This window comes from Morus notabilis, unplaced genomic scaffold (genome assembly GCF_000414095.1).
Source record: "Morus notabilis unplaced genomic scaffold, ASM41409v2 Scaffold792, whole genome shotgun sequence".
Lineage (NCBI taxonomy): Eukaryota > Viridiplantae > Streptophyta > Magnoliopsida > Rosales > Moraceae > Morus > Morus notabilis.
The window spans coordinates 300,187-323,403 of NW_010367733.1; the positions used below are offsets into that span (position 1 = coordinate 300,187).

At 35.2% G+C, this 23,217-nt stretch overlaps 1 protein-coding gene across 3 annotated transcripts; it reads left to right on the forward strand.

Moving 5' to 3' along the window:
• The first annotated feature begins 754 nt into the window (after positions 1-754).
• Positions 755-19,745, forward strand: LOC21394628. Of its 3 annotated transcripts, none has more exons than XM_024175529.1 (16): positions 755-839; positions 964-1,149; positions 1,706-1,864; positions 2,045-2,161; positions 2,269-2,353; positions 12,831-12,939; positions 13,059-13,126; positions 13,212-13,337; positions 13,429-14,369; positions 14,664-14,867; positions 14,975-15,035; positions 15,549-15,662; positions 16,057-16,170; positions 16,261-16,344; positions 16,456-16,528; positions 19,269-19,745. In XM_024175529.1, exons 2-15 carry the CDS (start codon positions 1,058-1,060, stop codon positions 16,480-16,482), a joined length of 2,301 nt encoding a protein of 766 aa, XP_024031297.1. In that variant the 5' UTR covers positions 755-839; positions 964-1,057; the 3' UTR covers positions 16,483-16,528; positions 19,269-19,745. The 3 variants fall into 3 exon arrangements, with proteins under 3 accessions (XP_024031297.1, XP_024031299.1, XP_024031298.1); XM_024175531.1 differs by having other exon boundaries at positions 19,339-19,745; XM_024175530.1 differs by having other exon boundaries at positions 997-1,149.
• Positions 19,746-23,217: the final 3,472 nt, after the last annotated feature.

The following is a 23,217-nucleotide window of genomic DNA, read 5'->3' on the forward strand; positions in this document are numbered from 1 at the left end:
TATAACTATCATATTATTAATGAAAAAATCACATCTATATCATATAATATAACATAATATAATATAATATAATTATTTATAAAATATATAATTACTATATTTAATTTTATAGAAAATACTATTATCCCAATTATTATTATAATTATTTATTACAATATTACAACTATATTATATTATATTATATTATATTATAATGATAAATATAATAATTATTATTATTATTAATTACAATATGACTATTATATTGTATATTTTATTAATAATAAATATAATTACAATGTATAATACATAATATAAGATATTATTATAATATTAAATATGATATATTATAATATATGTATATAATTATAATATATTATATCATATGTTATAAGATATAATTATATTATAGTATAAATTAATATAATATAATATTACTTATATTATAAATATTAATATTATAATATTTAAGAGTAATGATGAAAGAAAAATAAAAGAATTTGGAATTAGCATTCTTCTTATATTTATATGAAAAAGAAATAATAATTCACCTATTTAATAAAAAAATTATTTCATTTTAAATGGCTATTTCTTTTCTTAAAATTAACCAAATATAAGAATAAATATGATTCTTTTCCATTCTTTTATATTCCTCTTAACCAAACACACCCAAAGGTCATCCTCGTCAATCCACTTCTTCCTCACCAACGCAGAAATTCAGAAATGAATTTCATTTCTCTTTTACCGTCTCTATATAAATATAAATAAATTTCCAAGCTATGAAAATGTCTTCAGTTTGCAAACATTTCAATCGAAGCCAATCAACAAAACCGGAGCGCTCTCTCTCTCCTCTCTCTTAGGTTTTTCCTTCGCATTTCCTTTCCTTTCAATGAGATCTTGCTTCATATAGCTTATCAAAGGCAAATATATATTGCGTATATATTGGGTTTTGTGTATCGTGTTTGATGAATTTATTTACGGCAGTTTTGTTGTGTCAATCTGAATTTTCCCGGAAAGTTTGCGATTGTCCACTAGGATGTGGAGAAATTTAGGAGCATGAGGTTTTCCCGAGAAAATTATGATGGGAGCTCCGTTGTGGGCCGACGAGGCTAATGCTCCTTCGACCTCCACGTCGCGCATTTCTCCGGCTAATCCTCCGTCTAGGCGCAGGTAATTCGATTTTTGTTTTTTCGATTTCTGTTTCTTAATTTGGTTTGAATTTCGGATTTTTTGTTTGACATCTGAATGTCGCTTGGATTTGTTGAATACTGCTCGAGTTTGAGGAGATTTCAGAAGTTTTGATAGGCTTTTTGATGAGTTCATTAGGATTTAAATTCGGAAAATCCCATTATTGCTTTGCTTTACGGATTCTGATTCCTTTTTACCAATCTGGTAATACAATTATTTGGTGGATTATTTAAAGTTTTCTTCTGCCTGAGATTTTGCATGTAATTGTTACTATTTCTGAATCGAATTTGTTGCTTTTACGAGCTGAAATGTTAATTGAGCTTGATTGTCTATTATGCGGTTAAGAAATTTTGATTGAGTAAGTTGTTCGATTATTTTCTTTTTCTTTCTTATGGAGAGCATTAGAATCCATGTACTTATGAATGCTTGACAATTGGAATGGCTTACTTTGTTGTTGCTAATAATGGAATTGATATAGTTGCAAACTTGGAATTTTTTGTTCACGTATTGATTTGCCTGTATCTGATGTTATTGTCAGAGTTGGCAATGTATTTCAACTGTTAGCTCGAAGAGAGGTTTCTCCTCAAACAACACATTTATCAAAGAGGTTATGGGGAGAAACTTCCAAGTGCCACCTCAATTTCGCTAGGCCAAGGTGTGATGCTGCTAGGAATGCTAGACATGGTCTTGTCTCATGGTAATTCCTTATTGTATTGTTCATCTTTATTTTTAGTGATGGAAAGAATTATGTTGGTCTATTTCTTCTATTTGAGGATTGATCTTTATGTTTTTTGGTGGGAACTTGGATGCAAACCGTCAATTATTTAGCACTCTAGCTGAGACTTTGGGTAATCCCATGCACCTTGGTTGTTTTCAGGGTGGAGGCAGAGTCATTAAGGCATCTGTCTGCGAAATATTGTCCACTTTTGCCTCCTCCAAGGTCAACTATAGCTGCAGCATTCAGCCCTGATGGGAAGACACTTGCCTCTACGCAGTAAGTTATGGTGAAGTTATATATTTTGAGAAATATGCTTGGTAAAGCTTAATGGTAATCTCGCGCATGTTCCTTTCTTAAATTCTGATTTCTCTCTGTAATTGCAGTGGAGATCATACTGTAAAGATTATTGATTGCCGATCTGGGAGCTGCTTGAAGGTTTTGAGTGGTCACCGCAGGACCCCCTGGGTGGTATGCTTGAGAAACTTCACTTATGAATTCAATTATTTGTTTGGTTACTTCCTTCTTCACCCTGCTACAAGTTTTAAAAGTATATTTATTTAAGCAGTTATATTTGGCCTTTTCTTATGACGATTATCATTATGTTATATAATTGAGGGCGGAGTTAAGTTAGTGTATGAAATAGTGCCATAGTTGTGTTTCTACAATAGGCAAGGTGATGGTTTGGGCACCGTCGCTTTTACAAGTTGCATGTACGTGTACACTACTATGTATGTGGGGCGTTCTTGCAATATGCATGTGGCTGGACAGTTAAGACTGATTTGTAATGGAGGTATTGTGTTGATTCTCTCACATAACACGTGTTTGAAAGTTTTAAACTTAATATGCTGTGCATATTATATGTATCTATGTTTCATCTGTTGAAAAATACGGCATCGAGTGCGTAGTGAAATTTTATTTTTTAAAATTTAAATCAACGCTAAAGCCAAATAAGAACATGTTCATGATGCTATATAACATAAATACTAAAGATCTAAATCATACCTGTTGTGTGGGAAAATATGCGTTGCCACGTCAGAGACGGCCGACCCTTAAAAGGAGGAGAGGCCTCCAGACGGCCGACCCTTCCAAGGAGGAGAGGCCTCTAAAAAGCAGATTCTTAAACCTGCCAAGAGCCCCGAGGGCATCCATGAGGCCGACCCCTCCAAGGAGAAGAGGCCTCCATGAAGAAGGTTCTTACCTGCCAAGAGCCCCAAGGGGCATCCATGAGGCCGATCCCTCTAAGGAGGAAAGGCCTCCATGAAGAAGGTTCTTAAACCTGCTAAGAACTCTAAGGGGCATCCGAACGGCCGTCGCCTCCAAGGAGGATAGGTCTCCATGAGGCCGACCCCTCCAAGGAGGAGAGGCATCCATGAAGAAGGTTCTTAAACCTGCCAAGAGCCCCAAGGGGCATCCGAACGGCCGACGCCTCTATGGAGGAGAGGCCTCCAGACGGCCGACCATTCCAAGGAGGAGAAGCCTCATAGGAAGCCGACCGTATAAACATGGGTCCACATCTCCAGAAAGGCCCCTGAGTGGACAAAGAAGTTGCGTCTGGGTTTGAAGAATGTAAGTAATGCAGGCATTAATTACAAGCCCATAAACCACCATTTAATGGACAGTGGAGGATTAAAGGGGGATGTGCATAGCCGCAATAGCGGACAAATTGGATGAGTGAACAGTGAAAAAGTTGCTGACAGGCTATGGGTTCTGGGTTCATAGGCTAGTAGGCTACTCAAGTGAATGAGCCTACTAAGAAAAACCACCCACGAAGTAATCTCTGGGCTATAAAAGGGGTAAGGCCCCGAATGAAAGGGATCTCTCTCTCGGATTCTCCATCTCTCTTCCTCACTCTACATGTAATTAGAGAATATGAAAGATATATGCAAAAACACAGTGGATGTAATTCTTCATTAATAGAGTCAATCACTATAAATTTCGTGTGTGCCCTTTCATTCAAGCATTACATTCATATTACTTTCACCACAAAGCTTATTCAAACACTTCACAAGTATTATTTTCAGTATATAACCAGTATTAGGCCAGTAACCCTACGGGATACCAAGGGGTGACCCAACGTGATTCTGTTGACTAAATTTCACCGTCAACAATTAGCGATTCCACTGGGGACTGAACCCAGAATCTCTAGTTCATACGTTTGACCCCCGACAACAAAGAAGTAGTCAGCAACTATGGCTCCAAGAAAAAGAGATGTTGCCATCAATCAAGGCAGCCAGATAGAGGAAACCACCACACATCCGGCAAATGACGGGATTGAAGAAAACCAACCTCCGGTTAGGAATGAAGTTCCACCCCTAGACGTACTGCGATCTGACCCCTTGCAGATGCAGGCCCAGCTCACCACTCGGACTGACCTGGTGCGGGGGCTAGTGACTGTCGTTGAGCGATTTGATGGAAGAAACTCGATGCCGCCTCTAGAAGACGTTCTGAGACTACTGGGAGCTGCCGTGGCTGGAAACCAGAATCCCGGTGACCGTCAAGATGCCCCAGAAGGAATCGGGGACAGTGAAAATCTTAGAGGTGATCCGAGGCCTCGACCTTCCCAATCCTCCGGCAGTCGTCAAAGAGCCGCCATACGCCGGGCTCATGAAAACCGAGTAGTCAGAGGCTTGGAAAACCCTGAAGCGCCACCTCAGAACCCGAATGAAAGGGATCTCTCTCTCTCGGATTCTCCATCTCTCTTCCTCACTCTACATGTAATTAGAGAATAGGAAAGATATATGCAAAAACACAGTGTATGTAACTCTTCATTAACAGAGTGAACCATTATAAATTTCATGTGTGCCCTTTCATTCAAGCATTACACTCATATTACTTTCACCAGAAAGCTTATTCAAACACTTCACAAGCATTATTTTCAGTATATAACCAGTATTAGGCGGGTAACCCTACGGGATACCAAGGGGTGACCCAGCGTGATCCCGTTGACGAAATTTCACTGTCAACAATACCTTTAGAGATTTAGGAAACAACACGTCTGACAGATCAAAGCGTTCCAAACAGCAACCGGAAGAGCCTCAACCAACTGGTCTTATTTGCTATTCTCGTTTCCATGACCACATTACATGCATGACCTAAAGATTTAGAATGACAGTTTTAGACTTTCAGTTTGCTTATCATACATTCAACTAATATGAACATAACGAGAACAATACACAGATATATGAAATAAATAAATCTTTATTAATTGTCAAAATGTCTCAAGAAACATTGTTACATTTAGTCCTAAGGGCATAAACGCTAACAATTTTTCACTTGCACTTAAGTGAATAAATGTGACATGCTACGCATTCCCATAGCCTCGACATGCTTCTCGAAAGCCTTAGCCAGCAAGGCCTTCGTGAACGGGTCGGCCATATTGTCCTCCGACGCAATCTTGCATATTTCTACATGCCCTTCTTCAATAGAACTCCTTATCACATGATACTTCTTATTTATGTGTTTACTTATTTTTTGATATCTTGGTTATTTGATGTTAGCTATTGTCCCACTGTTATCGCAGTACAATTCCTCTCCGGAATATATCAGCATATAATTTCTAGTCCTCCGAATATACTTGAATATATGTTTGACCGCTATCCAGTGGTTAGGTCTTGAATTCGACTGATATCGACTTATAATCCCGACTGCATGGCAAATATCCGGTCGAGTGTAAAGCATTGCATACATGAGGCTTCCAACTGCCGAAACCTTTGCCATGTATTTTCTTTCCACAGATGTCTTGAGACAATCACTGCTCGAAAGAGTAATTTTAGACCTAAATGGTTGCCTACCTTTTTTGAAATTCTGCATTGCATACTTTTCGAGAATTTTATCTATGTATGAAGCCTGAGAGAGCTATTATTTTATTTTTTCGATCTTTTAAGATTCAAATGCCCAGAACATAATTAGCTTCTTCTAAGTCTTTCATGTCAAACTGTTGGTAAGCTAAATTTTAACTGATGACAAAGCCCATATATTATTACTAATGAGTAGAATGTCATTAACATATAATAGTAAAAAAATCACTTTCCCATATTGAATATGCTTATAAACGCAAGGTTCATCCATATTCTGTTAGAATCCAAAAGTCTTAACCACTTGGTCAAATCTTTTATTCCAAGAACGAGAAGCTTGCTTTAATCCATAAATGGATTTTAACAACTTACAAACTTTCTCCTCTTGACCCTTAGCCCTAAAGTCTTCTAGTTGTACCATATAGATATTTTTCTCAAGATAGCCGTTTAAAAACGCCGTCTTGACATCTATTTGTCAGATCTTGTAGTCGAGAGCAGTCGCAATGCATAAGAGAATGCGGATAGACTTAAGCATGACTACAGACGAAAAGGTTTCCTCGTGATCGATTCTCTCATTTTGCGTGTATCCCTTAGCTACCAGTCTAGCCTTATAGGTTTTGACTTTTCCTTCTGCATTTTTCTTTCCCCATGCAATGTTACATTTGTTGAAATTATGACTTTATTTTTCTTGGTGTTATAGAAATAACATTTTTTCGTCCCTCTCGAATAACCTACAAAAATACACACTTCTTAACGTACTTCTAACTTATTCGCTTCCTTGTCCAGGACATGTGCAGGACATCCCCGTATGCGAATATGGTTCAAGGATGTCTTCCTGCCCGTCCACAACTCGTGAGGAGTTTTAGGAACTGACTTTGTTGACACGTTATTCAGAAGATAACATGCAGTTTGTAAAGTATATTCCAATAAAGATATAGACAATGTCGAATAACTCATCATCAAAGAGGTATTCTCCATCTCTATCGGATCGAAGTGCCTTTATAGATTTACCCAATTGCTTTTCCACTTTAGCCCGAAACTCCCTGAATTTCTCAAAAGTTTCACTTTTGTGGTGCATTAGGTACACATAACCATATATTGAGTAATCGTCGATAGAAGTGACGTAATACTCATACCCTTCTCTTGTCTTGATGTTCATGAGACCATAAACATCACTATGCACAAGTTCAATAACATCTTCAGTCCTGTTGCTCTTAGACTTAAAAGGTCTTTTGGTTATTTTGCCTTCCAAACAAGACTTACGTTGGGGTAAGGACCCAACTTGTAAAGAACTTAAAGGTCCATCTTTTATCAACTTTTGTATCCTGTTAAGGCTAATTTGACTAAGTCGTAAATATTAAAAATGTCTCATTAGAGTGAGAAGTTTTAAGCCTATTAGAGTTATTAACAATTTCAGTGTTTAGCAGTGAGTCTATCATAGGTTTAATAAAATATAGATTATTTTGCATCCATCCATCACAGATAAAAGACATATTTTTACGAATCGTAATTTTATTATTAAAAGAAACCGAATAAGAATCTTTAAATAAACAAGCAATAAAAATAAGATTGCTCTTAAATTGAGGAACATAAAAACAGTTTCGTAAATATAAATTCATATAACTATCAAAGTAAAGATGGACGTCGCCCACTGATTCAGTCAACACTCGAGTTCCATCGCCCATCCTCAACGTGAAGCTTTTATTAAGAAGACTTCTCTTTTGCTTGAATCCCTGTAGAGAAACGCACACATGATTAGTTACTCATGAATCTATAATCCAGTTGTCACTGGATTCCTCAACTAGACATGCTTCTACAATCAAAAGATCACACTCACCTCCTTTGCCTTCGGAGGCTAGGTAGTCCTTGCAATTCTTTTTCATGTGCCCCACCTTCCCGCAATGAAAGCATTTGAGTTTGATCGGGTTCTTCTTCTTCTTCTTGTTTTTGCCATTGTTTGGCGAAACTGAAGAACTCTCTTTGATAGCTCCTTGCTTCTTCTTTCCATTCCCTGGAGAGGGTTATTGCCCTAAACAGAATATACTCATTCGACAAAGTTTCAAATATCATGATCAATTGAGATTCAGCATCGATGTCGGCCCCATTAGTCTGAGCGTTAGCCAAATAGCCCATCACTTTCAGCATATGTTTGTTTATGGAAGATTCGACATTCTGTCTGCAATTAATGAGGTTATTTAAGACTTCCCAACATTTTTTAACAGTTTGGCCGCCGAACATGTCTTAAAGATTATTCATAATCTGGTGAGTAGTTATGTAATCTTCATGTTGTGCTTAAAGCACAATGGACATGCTCGTCATCATATAACAGCGAGTCATATCGTCAGAGTCCTTCCAGCGTTGATATGTGTTATAACCTTTGGGTAGACTCATCCCCAAAAGCTAGCTTGTAAGGAGAGGGTGCCTAAGTGGTTATAAACCCACATGTTAAGCCCATACTTTAGCAATGTGGGACTCAACTAGGATCCTAACATACCACCACGCTTCTGACATCGACGTCCATGGTGGCCTACTCTGGATGGCCCACTCTGGCCTTTCCAGGTCGCCTCTCCCCAAGTCGCTCCTTCCGCAACGTGGGCTTGAGGAGGAGCATGTTCTGATACCAATTGTTATAATCTTTAGGTCGAACTCATCCCTAAAAGCTAGCTTGTAGGGAGAGGGTGCCCAAGTGGTTATAAACCCACATGCTAAGCCCATACTTTAGCAATGTGGGACTCAACCATGATCTTAACATACCACCACGCTTCAGACACCGACGTCCATGGCGGCCCACTCTGGATGGCCTACTCTGGCATTTCCAGGTCGCCCTTTCCGCAACGTGGGCCTGAGGAGGAGCATGCTCTGATACCAATTGTTATAACCCTTGGGTAGAACTCATCCCCAAAAGCTAGCTTGTAGGGAGAGGGTGCCCAAGTGGTTATAAACCCACATGCTAAGCTCATACTTTAATAATGTGGACTCAACCAGGATCCTAACATACTACCACGCTTCCGACACCGACGCCCACGGCGGCCCACTCTTGGGGAGGGGCGACTTGGAAAGGCCAGAGTGGGCCATCCAGAGTGGGCCGCCCTGAACATCGGTGTCAGAAGCGTGGTGGTATGTTAGGAACCTGGTTAAGTCCCACATTGCTAAAGTATGGGCTTAGCATGTGGGTTTATAACCACTTGAACCTCTCCCTACAATCTAGCTTTTGGGGATGAGTTATACCCAAGAGTTATAACAATATGCTAGGAAAACCTCATTAGGAGCATCAACAGGTGGCTCCGGAGGATAAGGTGTATTCAGTACGAAATTTAGTTTTTCAAAGGTTAGGACGATCTTTAGGTTCCTTTTCTAATCTGTAAAATTCTCACAAGTTAAAGTGTGTTTGTTAAGTATCGATGATAATGCGCTAGCAGACATTTTGATCTACAATAAACCTTCATATAGTATAAGCAAACTTGCAATAATATTTAGTAATGAAACTTATATACATATTATAATGCAACCAATATGTTTGTGTCAAAATTTTAAAAAAATCACAACCTTACAATGATAATTCCTAACTCAAAATTTTTTAAGTCTCTTAGGGAGATCATGTAAAATTCAATTGAAAACACGAATCCTCTCCGATCAATATATACCATCCGGATCAATTTCTGTCCAGTATATATTGATAATCGTTTTCTTTGGCCATTAATTTAATTAACAGAGCTCTTAGGGGAGATTAATAATTAAATTAATCTTGAGTGTATAACCATCGTTTCAACTATTTGATCCCTATTTTATAATTGTCACCTAGGAGTGTACAACCAAAAAATATGTTCAAATAAATTATCCTCTTAGAGATCCACACCGGTACATAATGAATCCCTTCCTAGGGGTCGGTATCACTATGTGTTACCTGTGAACCAATGATAGAGGCCATGAGTTTTTTCTTCAAAAACCCTTACCCACTCAATCTTTTAGAAATCAAGGTTTTATGTTAAAAATATGCATGAACAATTTTAATCAGTGACACTCTATTTTACATAACACGTTATCACATATATAACAAATCATATTATATGCAATCATACAAAATAATTAAGCTAAGCAACAAACATAATAAATAATAATAACTGAAATATTATGGTTTCATCCTATAGAAAAGAAAAAATAAAGATTACTAAGAATAATCGAAACATATATCGATCTTTCATCTTGAATTTTTCCGGTTGTCCTTGAATTCTTTATCACGATCAAATTTTGGTTATCATAAAATTCTTTTTCATGTTTTCTTGAAAAAATCTCAAAAAACTGCAAAATCGTGCACTACCACGTTAGGTCCGGTCGACCGGTGACGGAGCAGTTATTTTCCACCGGTCGACCGCTTTACACTAACCGGCTGACTAGAGAGGTAGACCGGTGTCTGTGCGACAGTAACCCAGATTTTCTGAATTTTCAGATTTTTGGCAATTTTGAAAAATTGTCACCAAAATCCGAAAAAACGGAATTCAAAACACAAAACAATTTTATAAACTAAGAAAAATTAGATACTTTTACATCCTTCATCTTGAAGATTCACCTTCAAGATTCATGATAAATCTCCTCCAAGAATTTTTTTTTACATGAAAATTCCTATACCGTTTCTGATTTACAAAATTTCTACGAAAGAAAATAATATAAATCCTAACGGCGATGATAGGCCGTATATCTAATTACATTGCCAAGAACAAATTCCTATATAACCATTCTAAACTTTAAGGAACCATAACGGGTAAACAATTAAATAATCAAAAAATATTGATAATTTATAAATAATAATCAATAGTAATTGTTTAATCATCCATTCACCATGTATTCATGATAACAAAAAATATAAAAACCCTAGAGTGTCAACTCTTTAAAATATCAATTCAAGCAAAAAAGAGATATTTTTTAAATCACAAATTTATGTACATAGCATAATCATGAATAAATAACCATGACTCTTATACTAATTGTTGTAATATACGGCATCGAGTGCGCATTGAAATTTAAAAAAAAAAAATTTAAATTAATGCCAAAGTTAAACAAGAACATGTTCATGATGCTATATAACATAAATACTAAAGATCTAAATCATACTTTTAAAGATTTAAGAAACATCACGTTTGACAGATCAAAGCGTTCCAAATAACAACTGGAAGAGCCTCAACTAACTAGTCTTCTTTGCTATTCTCGTTTCCACGATTGGAGTGCAGGTGGGTACACGTCGTTCAATCTACTCTTAGTATTCTTGAACTCCTTCCAATCACAAGAGAGCCAAAAGAAAAATAGTTCTTGAGAATTAAACAATTTTTTCTCTCAGGAATCTTTTGCCAATAGCCCCCAAGAAGTCTCTCAAGTGATCTCATGAATAATGTGACTTACGGAGCTATTTATAGTGTTTAGAAAGTCATATTTCCGTAATAATTAGGTTTCCCAAAGTTTATCTCGCTTACAAAGTCAGTTTCGCCACTTCAGCGTGCGTTACACCTTACAACTGGTCGACCGGTGATAGAGATGTTATAACTCACCGGTCAACTTGTCTTTCATGAACCAGTCGACCTGTTTGAGCTAGTGAGACTTGTTTTCCTAGTTTTTCAATACGGGAAACTGACACAGAGCTTCAATTTTGATTCAAACAACCCAATAGAGAAGTTGCCTGATCAAAACAGTCATATAACAGTCTTTCCATATTAAACAACTCTTAAAACAATAATTCAACCAATTTATCTAGAATTAATTTATCAATTAATTCACCCGATAAATCACTCATGAATTAACTAACCAATCTCATATTAACTTTGAACCTCTTTTACAGAATTAACACAAGTTATCAATATGTAGGAAATACACCGTATCGTTACAGAAAATTATGTGAGCTAGTAAAGGGACCCGATGGACATACATAAATCAAGCTCCTATAATCACAACGTGACATGTAAACCAACAAGTCCGTCTCATGATTATAAAACTCTAGCGCTACTTCACTGAAAACCTAAAGCTGCACTCTCGATTTATATAACACATTTACAAAACTCTGAATAGTTCTCGTCCATGACTCAATATATTAGTGTATCATCCACATAGGATATCCATAATCGACTTGAGGTCAAGTTTCGGTTTACCTTCCCGATTACATTTATCTTATGTTCCATTACCTCTCCGTCAGAAAACTATTATTCATATCATAGTAAACCATTAGATAACACAAACTAGTCTAATGGCTGAGCGCTTGTATTTTCCAATCCACAGATGATGCATAAGAGGATATCATTGACTCTTTTTAGGAGTTATGGATTCCACTATCTATGAATAATGAATTTACGCATACACGAGTCATATCCCTAATGTACCGGTAAGCGTATACATAATGTCATGATGTCTCTCTTTGGTACATCAAATGGTACAAGTCAAGCATACGGGTTCATTATCCATCTCAGGATTAAGATGACCGCATATAATTCGTCAAAAGTGAATTGTTTTATACAAACGGAATTATTAATTAAAACAATTCAACTTTGGTCCGACCCAATATAGATTTCACCATTAAAAGCTATATCAATGTCTCTACCCATAGAGTCCCACCTCCGACGACCAAGACAAGCCGTCTGCGTTAAGAAGTAGACAATATAACAATCTTAACATGAATAAAGCGTCAAACTTTATTCCATCGATTGTGGATCATATGATTTAGATTATCATCTTTAGATTCCTGTCTTCCGCATGTTCTTCACATTACATGCATGACCTAAAGATTTAGAATAACAGTCTCAGACTTTCAGCTTACTTATCATACATTCAACTAATATGAACATAACGAGGACAATACACAGATATATGAAATAAATAAATCTTTATTAATAGTCAAAATGTCTCAAAGAATATTATTACATTTAAGAACACTAACATCATCTCCTCTTATTATATTAATTTTGCCTATCACAAGTAGTTTAGATGCATTTCTTTTAGTCCAGATGCTGAAAACCTTTGTCCAAGTGTTTCAGATTAGTGACTAGTGAGTATTATTTACATAAGCCGTTTCAAAATGGAAGAAGTTAGGTCATATTTGCATGAACATATTCACCAATTCAGTGATTCAATAGTTTATGAATTCATTCTCCTGTCGGGTTCTGCCTTTGTAGGTTAGGTTCCATCCGCTCTGTCCAGACCTACTTGCTAGTGGAAGTTTGGATCATGAAGTTCGTTTATGGGATGCAAAAACTGCAGAGTGTATAGGATCACGCGATTTCTGTAATAAATTTTGCAGATTTCCATGAATTATATTTTTTTGAAAAGGAAAAAAATAATAAACAAATTTTAATAGTAATATGATTAATTAATGAATTTTTTTTTTTTTTAATAACATGCAGACCGCCCTATTGCTTCTATAGCTTTTCATGCCCAAGGGGATCTTCTTGCAGTAGCATCAGGTCACAAGGTGATGAATTTTATTTAGTAGCTTCGTGTGAGAAACTAGATTATATCATTTGTTGTTGATCCTGACCTTGAAAAGATTCTATTAGCTTTACATATGGCACTACAATAGAAGAGGGGAGACATCTTCTCCGGCCATAGTACTAAGGACACGGCGTTCACTTCGGGCTGTCCATTTCCACCCACATGCTGCTCCCTTCCTTTTAACAGCTGAGGTTATATCTATATATATATTTTCTTCTAACCTAAATTATGATTATAGTTAGTTGAACTCTATTTAATGTATTCTATGGTACTTATTTGTAGGTCAATGACATTGATTCATCAGATTCCTCGATGACACTGGCAACTTCTCCAGGCTATTTGCGCTATCCTCCTCCTACTGTATATTTAGCAGATGGTCATCCTACTGAGCGTTCTACTTTTGCAGATGGAGTGCCTCTTGCATCGTTTCCATTTCTGATATGGCCTTCATTTGCTAGAGATAATGGGAGAGTATCTGTGCAACGTACTGAATCTGATGTTGGTTCAAGCGGCGTCCAGCAAAGACTTGATCCTTCTGCTTCAGTACGGCTTTTAACTTATTCAACTCCATCAGGACAGTATGAACTTCTGCTATCCCCTATCGAACCTAATGGCTCTTCGCCAGTCCCAGAAGAAACAGGAACTAATCCTTTCTCGAGTGAGATGGAAACCGAACTTTCTCAATCTGCAATTGATACTGTAGAGCCTATGGAAGTACAGGCTGAAGGGAGAACAAATCCTGTTTTCCCTTTTGGTGACCCGACATATTGGGAGGTACCTTTCTTGCAAGGGTGGTTAATGGGTCAGACCCAAGCTGGTCAACGTAATATGCAGCCCCTTAATAGTGCTGCTAATGAAAACGCTTCTGCACAAGGGGAGATGGGAGCTATTCCGATGTTGTCCTCAGTTATTCCAACCAGTCTTAGCCAATCTAGGGTTACTGGACGATCCAGTTCAAGACATCGTTCTTCACGTTCTCGTGCAATATCTGTGACTGGTGTTAATGAAGATGCTGGTTTAAACAGTAGCATGCATGATGAGGGTCATGCTCAACCTGTTGGTAGAATCCAATCAGAACTTGCCACTTCACTTGCTGCAGCAGCAGCTGCAGAGTTACCATGCACAGTCAAGCTTAGAATATGGCCTCATGATGTGAAAAATCCATGTGCGCCACTTGATGCAGAAAGATGTCGTTTAACAATTCCCCATGTTGTACTCTGTAGGTATGTTCCCATCCCCATGATCATATCTACAAGCTGGTTCCCATACTATAAAATGATCATATTCCCAATTTTCCCTTTTTGAATGTTTTTTGCCTTGCGTCAGTTGGGGCTTGGATTCAGTTCTTATTTGTATTAAGTTGATACTCAAGAAGGTTTTTATTTTCAAATCAAGAGTGAGCTTATACACATTGAGCTTCTGTGCTTGCAACTCTATATGACATTTGTAGTATGCCCGTTGATACCAATACTGGAGCAAAATTTTTCGGAGTCTTTACTCGAGGTGTATTTTTGCAGTGAAATGGGTGCCCATTTTTCACCTTGTGGAAGATTTTTAGCAGCCTGTGTTGCATGTGTGCTTCCCCATTTGGAAGCCGATCCTGGATCACAGAGTCAGGTCAACCATGATGTTACAGGCATAGCAACTTCCCCAACTCGACACCCACTTTCAGCGCATCAGGTTGTCTACGAGCTTCGGATATATTCTCTTGAGGAGGCAACGTAAGGCTTGAAATCTCTAATCGATGTGTTGGATTGCTTGCCTATTTGTACTTTTAAATATTAATTTTCCCTTATTCTAGTATCTGATCTCCTTTTTGTTTGTCTAGTTTTGGCACAGTGCTTGCATCACGGGCTATAAGAGCTGCGCATTGTTTAACATCTATCCAAGTAAGTTTTCTTTTTTCTTTTTTTCTTTTCTTCTGTATTTTGCTGAAGATCTAGTCTAGCAAGTTTCTTCCAGATTTACCCTAGATAAATTGTCACGAGCATTCTCTTTTATGATTCAAGTGAAGATTACATTTTCTCGTTCTGCTTTTCAACTTTCTTATTTAATTTTCTGAAATATTTGCATCCTCAAAACTGAATGAAGCTATAAAAGAAATTGAAATTGCTTTCAAAAGAAGCATATGGTGTAATTTGTTTCTGAAGGGATATCCTGGTACTAAAAGAATAGGGCTCAAATGTTGGTCACTGATAAAGCGATTGTGATTTGAAAATAAAACTTTTCAGATTGTAAATCATGATACATAATATGCATAGATCTAATTACTGCCAAAAAATACCACATACAGTTTCATTTATTGAACTCTGTGTTGTTCCTTCATATTCTAGAAAAGAAATTCGTGTTCTTGTTGTTATCAGCATTTATGATGCATTGTTGGCAACATTTGATGCTTGCAGTTCTCTCCAACATCAGAGCATTTATTACTTGCTTATGGCCGTCGTCACAGTTCACTCCTTAAAAGTGTCGTAATTGATGGAGAGGCAACAGTTCCTATTTACACCATTCTGGAGGTAAAAAGACCACAAATTTGCCTGCTCTTTTTGTTCAAGTATTTCCACTTTGGAGAATATATTCTAGTAGCAAATATCTCTGCAGTCGCCTATATGTCTAAGAACGATCATGCATTTACATTAAATGTTTGTACCACCTGTTTTTTAATTTCCACTGTCCTATGTGAGAACATTGGTTAACTGGTGATTTATACTTATGAATATGAATTTTTTTTATAATGTTGATTTAACAACTGACTTTATAATGCAATAGACTTTAATGTCTTACAGTCGTCTCTTGTTATAATCTGTTGTGTATTGAATAGCTCTATGTCGGTCATAGTGATGAATTTAGAATCCTAAAGCCTTCTTACAATGTTGATTAAATACTGAAGTACCGATTCCTATTTATCAGATCTACAGAGTTTCTGATATGGAACTTGTGAGGATTCTTCCAAGTGCAGAGGATGAGGTCAACGTTGCTTGTTTTCATCCTTCTGCTGGAGGTGGGCTTGTTTATGGAACTAAGGTATATGATTGAGGTTTTATTATGAGATTTTTAGGTTTTAGCTTTAAATAATGTCATGAGCCCAAATGTTTGTTTTTGTTGATTTTGCAGGAAGGAAAGCTACGGATCCTCCAATATGATCGTTCTCATGGCACGAATCATACATATGGTTTTCTTGATGAAAACATGATTCAGGTAGAAGAAGGCCGAAGTTAACAGATATTTTTGGGGTGTTCTTTTTTTTTATTATTTTTTTATTCTCAGGATATTTTGGTTACTAGTGATGCTAGCTTTCTTTCATTATAGGTCCCTACTTATGCTTTGGAATGCTAGAAGTTGCCGTTAAAATCTCCGTGAATCATGCCACACGGCTTAGCTGGTTTGTTCCTCTTCTTGGTAGATTGGTTTTATTATTTGAAATGAAGGAAATATTTTCCTAGACTTTGTCTTCTATCAACAACTATCCATCCATTGTCATGCCTCAACTTTTAATTTTTAGCCACTTGGTCTTATAGAAAATACTAGGAATTCACATAAATTTTTGGATTAATTACAAAAATTCCTTATGAATTATAGCCCTTGTAATACTTTCCCCCCAAATCTTTAAAACTTAACACTTGTTGCCCCTGAACAATGATATGTTAACAAAAAAAAACCCCTTTCTATTACAGAAATTACACATGTTGCATAAACAATAGCTGTTATTGATCAATTAGTGCATAATTACTATTTCACCCACACATTTTATTTTTTATTCTAATTTTCATGTAATATAATAAAATATTAAAAAACCAAAACAAAAAAAAAGGAGAAAAAAAGGACTGTTCTTCCTACAGCGACTCCCTCAATTGTCTTCACATTTCTTTTTCTTGGTTTACAGAGTTTTTTTTTTTTTTTTTTTTTTCTAAATAAGTTTAGGAAAGTTTTTTGTTTTAAAATTTTAGCAGTTCTAACATGAAATATATGTTCAAAAAATTTATATTAATTCTACCGAGGACAAAAGCTTCATCCTATTTTAAGCTTAAATTCGATTAATAGTGAATTTCTCATGATCAAAAAAATTCAAATATAAATTAGTTTCAAACTCAAATTTAATTTTAAAACCAAAAGTTACTAAAATACCCTCAAATTATGTACTACAAATTAGATATTTGTAGATTTCCGTTAAAAACCATAACATAAGGGGTTTTTTTTTTTTGTCAACGTCATGTTTGGGGGAATATGTGTTATGTTTTAAAGATCGAAAGGTAAAGTGTTACAAGAGCTATAGTTTAGGAGGAACTTTTGTAATGAGTAATTAGCATAGTAGGTGATAGTTTGATCTCTATTCTTTTAATCTTGACGAAATACCCCCTAAACTCTTTAATTAGGTGCAATTTATATATTTCCGTCCATATGTGTTAAGTTTTTAACAGAATGCATCATGTGTTAGACACGTGATCTAAAATGGCAGGGTATTTTCGTAAAATTACTATTATTATATTTTAATAATGAAGGTAACAAGAAAACTCAAATTCATTCTAAACACGGTCAAGGCATTAGTTCATTCAAACTTGGATGTTGCAAGTACAACTGCACATAGAGAGGTTCGCTGTTCATCGACTTTATCTGGGTTATTAATGGAGGTTGCTGCTTTTTTTTTTTTTTTTTTTTTTTTTTTTTTTTTTTTTTTTTGGGGGATCTGTTGGGATGCGCAACTCTGAGACCTTATTCAAACTCACCTCACGAAGGGATCAAAATAAGCAATTATTTCCCATCTGCAATCTAAAGTGAAGAGAGAATCTTTAACACCCCATTTCAAATTACTTGAGATAAAAGAATTAAAAAAAATGAAAAAGGGGTTGTTGTAGCAAGACCTCAAAAACCAGAAGCATTTTTTTTTTTTTTGGGTAAAGAGAAACGAGATTCTGTTCATACAACTTCTTCATACCAGCTTGTTAAAAAAAAAAAAAGAAAAAGGAAAAAAAAACTTGAAAACTTGTGCAGAAAAAAAAAGCATCAAGAACACAGACTGGCTCCTCACTTCAGTAGTTGGAGCAATCTAAGCAAAACCAATAAAATCCAATCATTTTGAAAGAGGAAAAACTTGAAGAAATTTCTAAAAGTTTTTTACCAACACAGACGCAACACACTCAACCAGTTGAAGCAATCTAAGCAAAATCAACAAAGTCCAATCATTTTCCAATCAGAAAAACGCCCAAATCCTCAAAAAGAAACACCATAATATTTGGGCGGCGGCCGTTTGCATGGCAATGGATCTGGTTTGGACGATGTCGGCTTGCAGAGGGACAAATTGGCTGTGCGACGGGGAGGGAGGATTGAGCTTAGAGTGCCATGGTTGTCATCATAATATTTGTTAGGATTTAGCTTTGTAGAAGAAGAGGTAAAAAAAAGTTTTATAGAAAAACAAAAAAAGAAAAAGGCCTTCACTCTTTTTTATTTTATTTTATTTTATTCTTTTGAGTCCTCAAATGCAATTAAGGCCATTTTGGTCTTCTTAGTGTAAAAGCAGGTGGTGTGAGTAGTCACGTGCTGTTTACTGTGAGGAATTTGGCATATTAGAATGGAAGGGTGTAAATTGCACCTAATTAAAAAGTTTAAGGGTTGTTTTGTCAAGATTGAAAGAATAGAGACTAAACTGTCGTCAAGTAAAGAGTTTAGGGACCATCTGTGCCTATTACTCTTTTGTAATTAATCCTAAATTTAATAATCCTGATTGAAAGGTTAAAAGGGCCAGTGACATTAAGATACAATGAGGCATGTGTTTTCTGATATAGGAAAAGGGAATCTAAAAGTTGATTTGTAAACTTCACTTCTTTTGGCTCTGTTTCCTTTTGAAGGTTTCGTAATCTTATTTGTTTGGTTTAGGAACCTCTGTCCAGTGAATCTGTGTATCTACTGGGCAGGACACAATCATTAGTTATTTATTGAGGATGCAAAAAGGAAAACGCGTCTCCAGCTAAACTTGGGAAGGTCGCCTAGAAAGCAAATTTGAAATTTGAAACTTTCCTGCATATTTGCATTTATGGATACAGCATATATCATACAATTGTGTCATTCAAGTTGAACTACATGCACACACTTAATTACGATTTTATTTTTTTGCCATTGGTTTTTAGCATTGGAACCCAATTTAGCGGCTGGATGAAAACATTCGTTGATCGGAGAATTGTCATTGCTTTGTCCCAGGATGGGGTCAAGAATGACCATCCGGACGTGTTGTAGCTAGCTGTTGAGATGTGCCAACATTCGTCGTCTTCCACATTGCAGTGAGCCCTGTTCCAGTCTGTTGTTCCTTCAACCCGCGGTCAATGATATGTGCAGTACGAGTTGGTAATTTCCCTTTGTTGTTTCACAAGAGTATAAGCTAGACAATTAGGAAAATGATCTAACTTGGAGTCAGATCAGTTAGTTGAAGCAAAGGGTTGACTAGAATGATGTTATATTATTAGTATGTGCTCGTTCGGTTTCCTGTTTTAAGATCGTTAATATGTAATTGTTCCCTTTTGTTTTAGAAATGTAAGTAAATTTCATTCAGTTTCCAATACAAATTATCTTAAAGGATTATGGTCGAAATGGTAACCAAGAGTTTTGTTCCCTCCTAATTTCCTTTGGTAAGCATTGATATAGTGTAGATGTGGAGGGATGACTTGATTTGGCCTCGTGACATTACATAAAATCAACTGCAACTTTGTACGGATCCCATAAATATGCAAGTAGAAAGAGAGACAGAGAGAGAAGGAACTTAAATTCTTTTTTAAGTTTACTGGGAATTTGCTTATAGTAACAAGACTCGATAAGCTGTCTCAATCGGAAAATTCGTTAGAGGAGATCTAATAGGTATGGCAAACTAATAAACCAAGGTATTAGCACAAAAATGATATACACATATACAGGGCGTCTCAAGGTGGCTAGAGACTTTAAGCGAAATTGTATAAAGGGATTTTTTTAAAAATTATATACATTTTTATATTTTAAGAGTTAGTTGATATATATCTTAAATTTAGTAGATCATTTGACTAATGCATTTAATAATTTCTTTCACATTGTGGATTTTAAGTACGATCGTAGTTAATTTATTTTATCAATATATATTTTTTTTTTCTACGATCATCATACTCCTAATTCATATGTTTCAGCTACTAAACTTTGACTTTTAATCGGATCTTTTCATTGCCAGTTAGAAATTAATCAAGAGCTTCTCTTCAGGATTCAATCAAATTTTCTGCTCTCAAGGTTATTCTCTTAAATTCTTTGTATCCAGATTAGTATATATATTCGTAATTTATGTTAGACAAATAACAAACCATCTATCTAAACAAGGCAATAGATAAAAATGTGATATGAATCTCAAAAACGAAATTAAGAATAATAGAACTGGTACAAAATTATTCAAATATTGAACTAAAAACCTTTAAATTGTACTGTTAGAATATATATATATATATATATATATTTAATAGCGTTCAATTGAATGTTGAGATGGAAGGAATAGAAATCAGGAATGAAAACGCTGTATTGTTGGAGGTTGTTTTTCTTTTGAGAGGAGAAAATATCTCTGTGTTTAGAGGACAATAAGAAATATTAACATTTCAAATGAAGAAAATTAAATGGTAATAATTATAAAATATTAATAGCAATAATTGTTTCTTGAGATTATTCTCCATCTTGATTATAATCTTTTACTTCACTAAAATACGATTAAATTTTAGAAGATTCACTAGAATACACTAGAAAATATACACAACTAAGTTTTTTTTTTTTTTTTTTTTTAAAAAATTACAAAAAAGAATCAGCAAGATGGGGCATTGGTCCATTGGGGCCAAGGCAATGGCTTTAATGGCCTTCCCCTTGAGCCGCCCCTGCATATATATATATATAACAGAAATAGTAGAAAATAAGTCAATATGAAAAATTTAAGAAATTATATAAGTCAATTTTTAGTTATAGAAATTAATAGGTCATAACTTGTCAAGTTATGATTTATAACTAGATAAGTTATGGATAAACTTGTCAAATTATGGTTTATAGCCAGACAAGTTATAGACAAAAACCGTGAATTATGGACAATAACTTGTCAAGTTATGGTTCATAACCAGACAAGTTATAGATAAAAACAGTAATTTGGCCTATTTATTAACTTATGTAAACTATTAGCCTATTAATTTTAATTCATCTCAAGTCTTGGCCTATTTCCATATTTCTCAAATAATTTTTGAAAGTACATGAGATTTTTATTCTTTATTCTTTATTCATAACTTTTTTAGTCAAATAATTATACTAACAAAAATTTATTTATTAAGAGTAAAGGGTAAAGGTTGATGCTCATGTACTTCAATGGTGAATTTTCTATTTTTTCAAAGAGGCAATTCTCTTCTTATCTATATTAATCATAGGTTCTTTACGAGAAAATTAAAAAATTTACCAGTGTATGAGTTTAGTTACTAATACACTTTTGATTAATAAAAATTTAATTAAAAAAATATTAATTAAAAATAAAAAGTAAAACTTATGACACTTACAATTTAAAAAGATATTTATCTCTTTTTCGTTAGATTTATTTACAAAACTTAGGAATAGTAATTTAGCGGGCTTACCTAAGAAATTTATTGACACGCCAATTTTTTATTACGACACCCCTATATTTAAATTGTCACCCTTATTACAGTTATGCCCTTAGTTCATCAAAAATACACCCCATCAGCTTTATTTTCTGGAAAATCATAATTGTCAAAGCCAAATACATAAAAAATTCAGTGCATCTGAAATTCATCATCAACAAAATTCTTTTCTTTCTTTCTTTCTTTTTTTTTTTTAGTTTGTTTATCTTTTGTTTAATATTCCTTATTTGAGTTTAGGGTTATTTTGATCAAGACGATCGCCAATTTTCCTATTAGATAAGCAAGCCTTCAAACAACACAATGAACACATAAATGATACATTTCATTTTGTCTTGTATTTTTTCTTTCTTTTATTGTGTTATCTTTCTAGTTAATTGCTAACAAATTCATCTCAGGCAAAATGGAAATTTTATTTGTATAATAAGCCGAAAGAAAAAATGACAACTGAAAACAAAAGAGTGAAAAGAAAACGACAAAGACGAGAAAATTTAGGAGAATTTGGGAGAGGAAGTGAGAGAGAGAGAAAGTAGAGTCAGGCAAGGACAGAGGAGATGAGATGTGACTGAGGGATTGCTGGAGTAGCGGTGCAGGGAGCTTTTTTGTTCTTCACTTTAGTTGTCTCTTTTGGTCATTTTACTAATTGAGGGGACGCCTTTACAGTTATATGGGATATAAATAAAATTTTCCTATTGGGAATGAGAGTGAGCACTAATCCTTTTAATATTTATTTATGGTTAATCTCACTCATACTTCTTAAATTTTAAAGTCATTATTGTTTTAAAAACTCTTTTTTTACTCATAAATTTTGAATTAGTCCTATTCAAGCTCTTTCATAAAATGTCTTGTTAAAATCAAACTGAAAAAGTGGTTAAGTGCAACGACCTAGCTTCTAAAACCATTATTAACCTTGACTTATAGCAGAAACTTAATTAACTTTATAAAACTTAACACTTAGGATCCATTTAGTTGGAGGGATGGAGAGTAGGAATGATAAAAAAAGTTAGATAGATAGAGAGTAGGAAGGATGTAGAGGATTATAGTTGTAACACCCCAGAGAATTAAATGTGATTAATTAAAGTAATTGAGATTTATTAGTGTGCCTAATCTGAATTAATTAATTGGTTATTAATTAATAAATATTTCTGACGTGTAAAGTTGAATAATTTTAAGGTATTTAAATATTCTTAGTATTTATATTTTCTATCCAGAAGTGTATATGGGTACATTTCTGACTGTTATTTTAAATTTTTGCCACTTGTCTTTTCTTTTCTTTTCTTTTTCCTTTTTCCTTCCTTTTCTTTTTCCTTTCTTTCCTTTCCTTCCCATGCACCCTCACTCTCACTCTCTCGTTCTCTCACTCACTCTCTCTCTCTCCCGTTTTTGTCTCAAATCAAACCGGATTCGAATCAAAGAGGAATTTCAAAGAGTTTTTAACGTCAAGAGAAGG

Excerpts from the sequence above, each read along its gene's own strand:
- LOC21394628 (XM_024175529.1), top strand. The coding sequence starts at position 1,058 with ATGATGGGAGCTCCGTTGTGGGCCGACGAGGCTAATGCTCCTTCGACC. Across the intron at positions 1,865-2,044 it reads AGACATGGTCTTGTCTCATG|GGTGGAGGCAGAGTCATTAA; the intron begins GTAATTCCTTAT and ends GGTTGTTTTCAG. Across the intron at positions 14,868-14,974 it reads TATTCTCTTGAGGAGGCAAC|TTTTGGCACAGTGCTTGCAT; the intron begins GTAAGGCTTGAA and ends TTGTTTGTCTAG.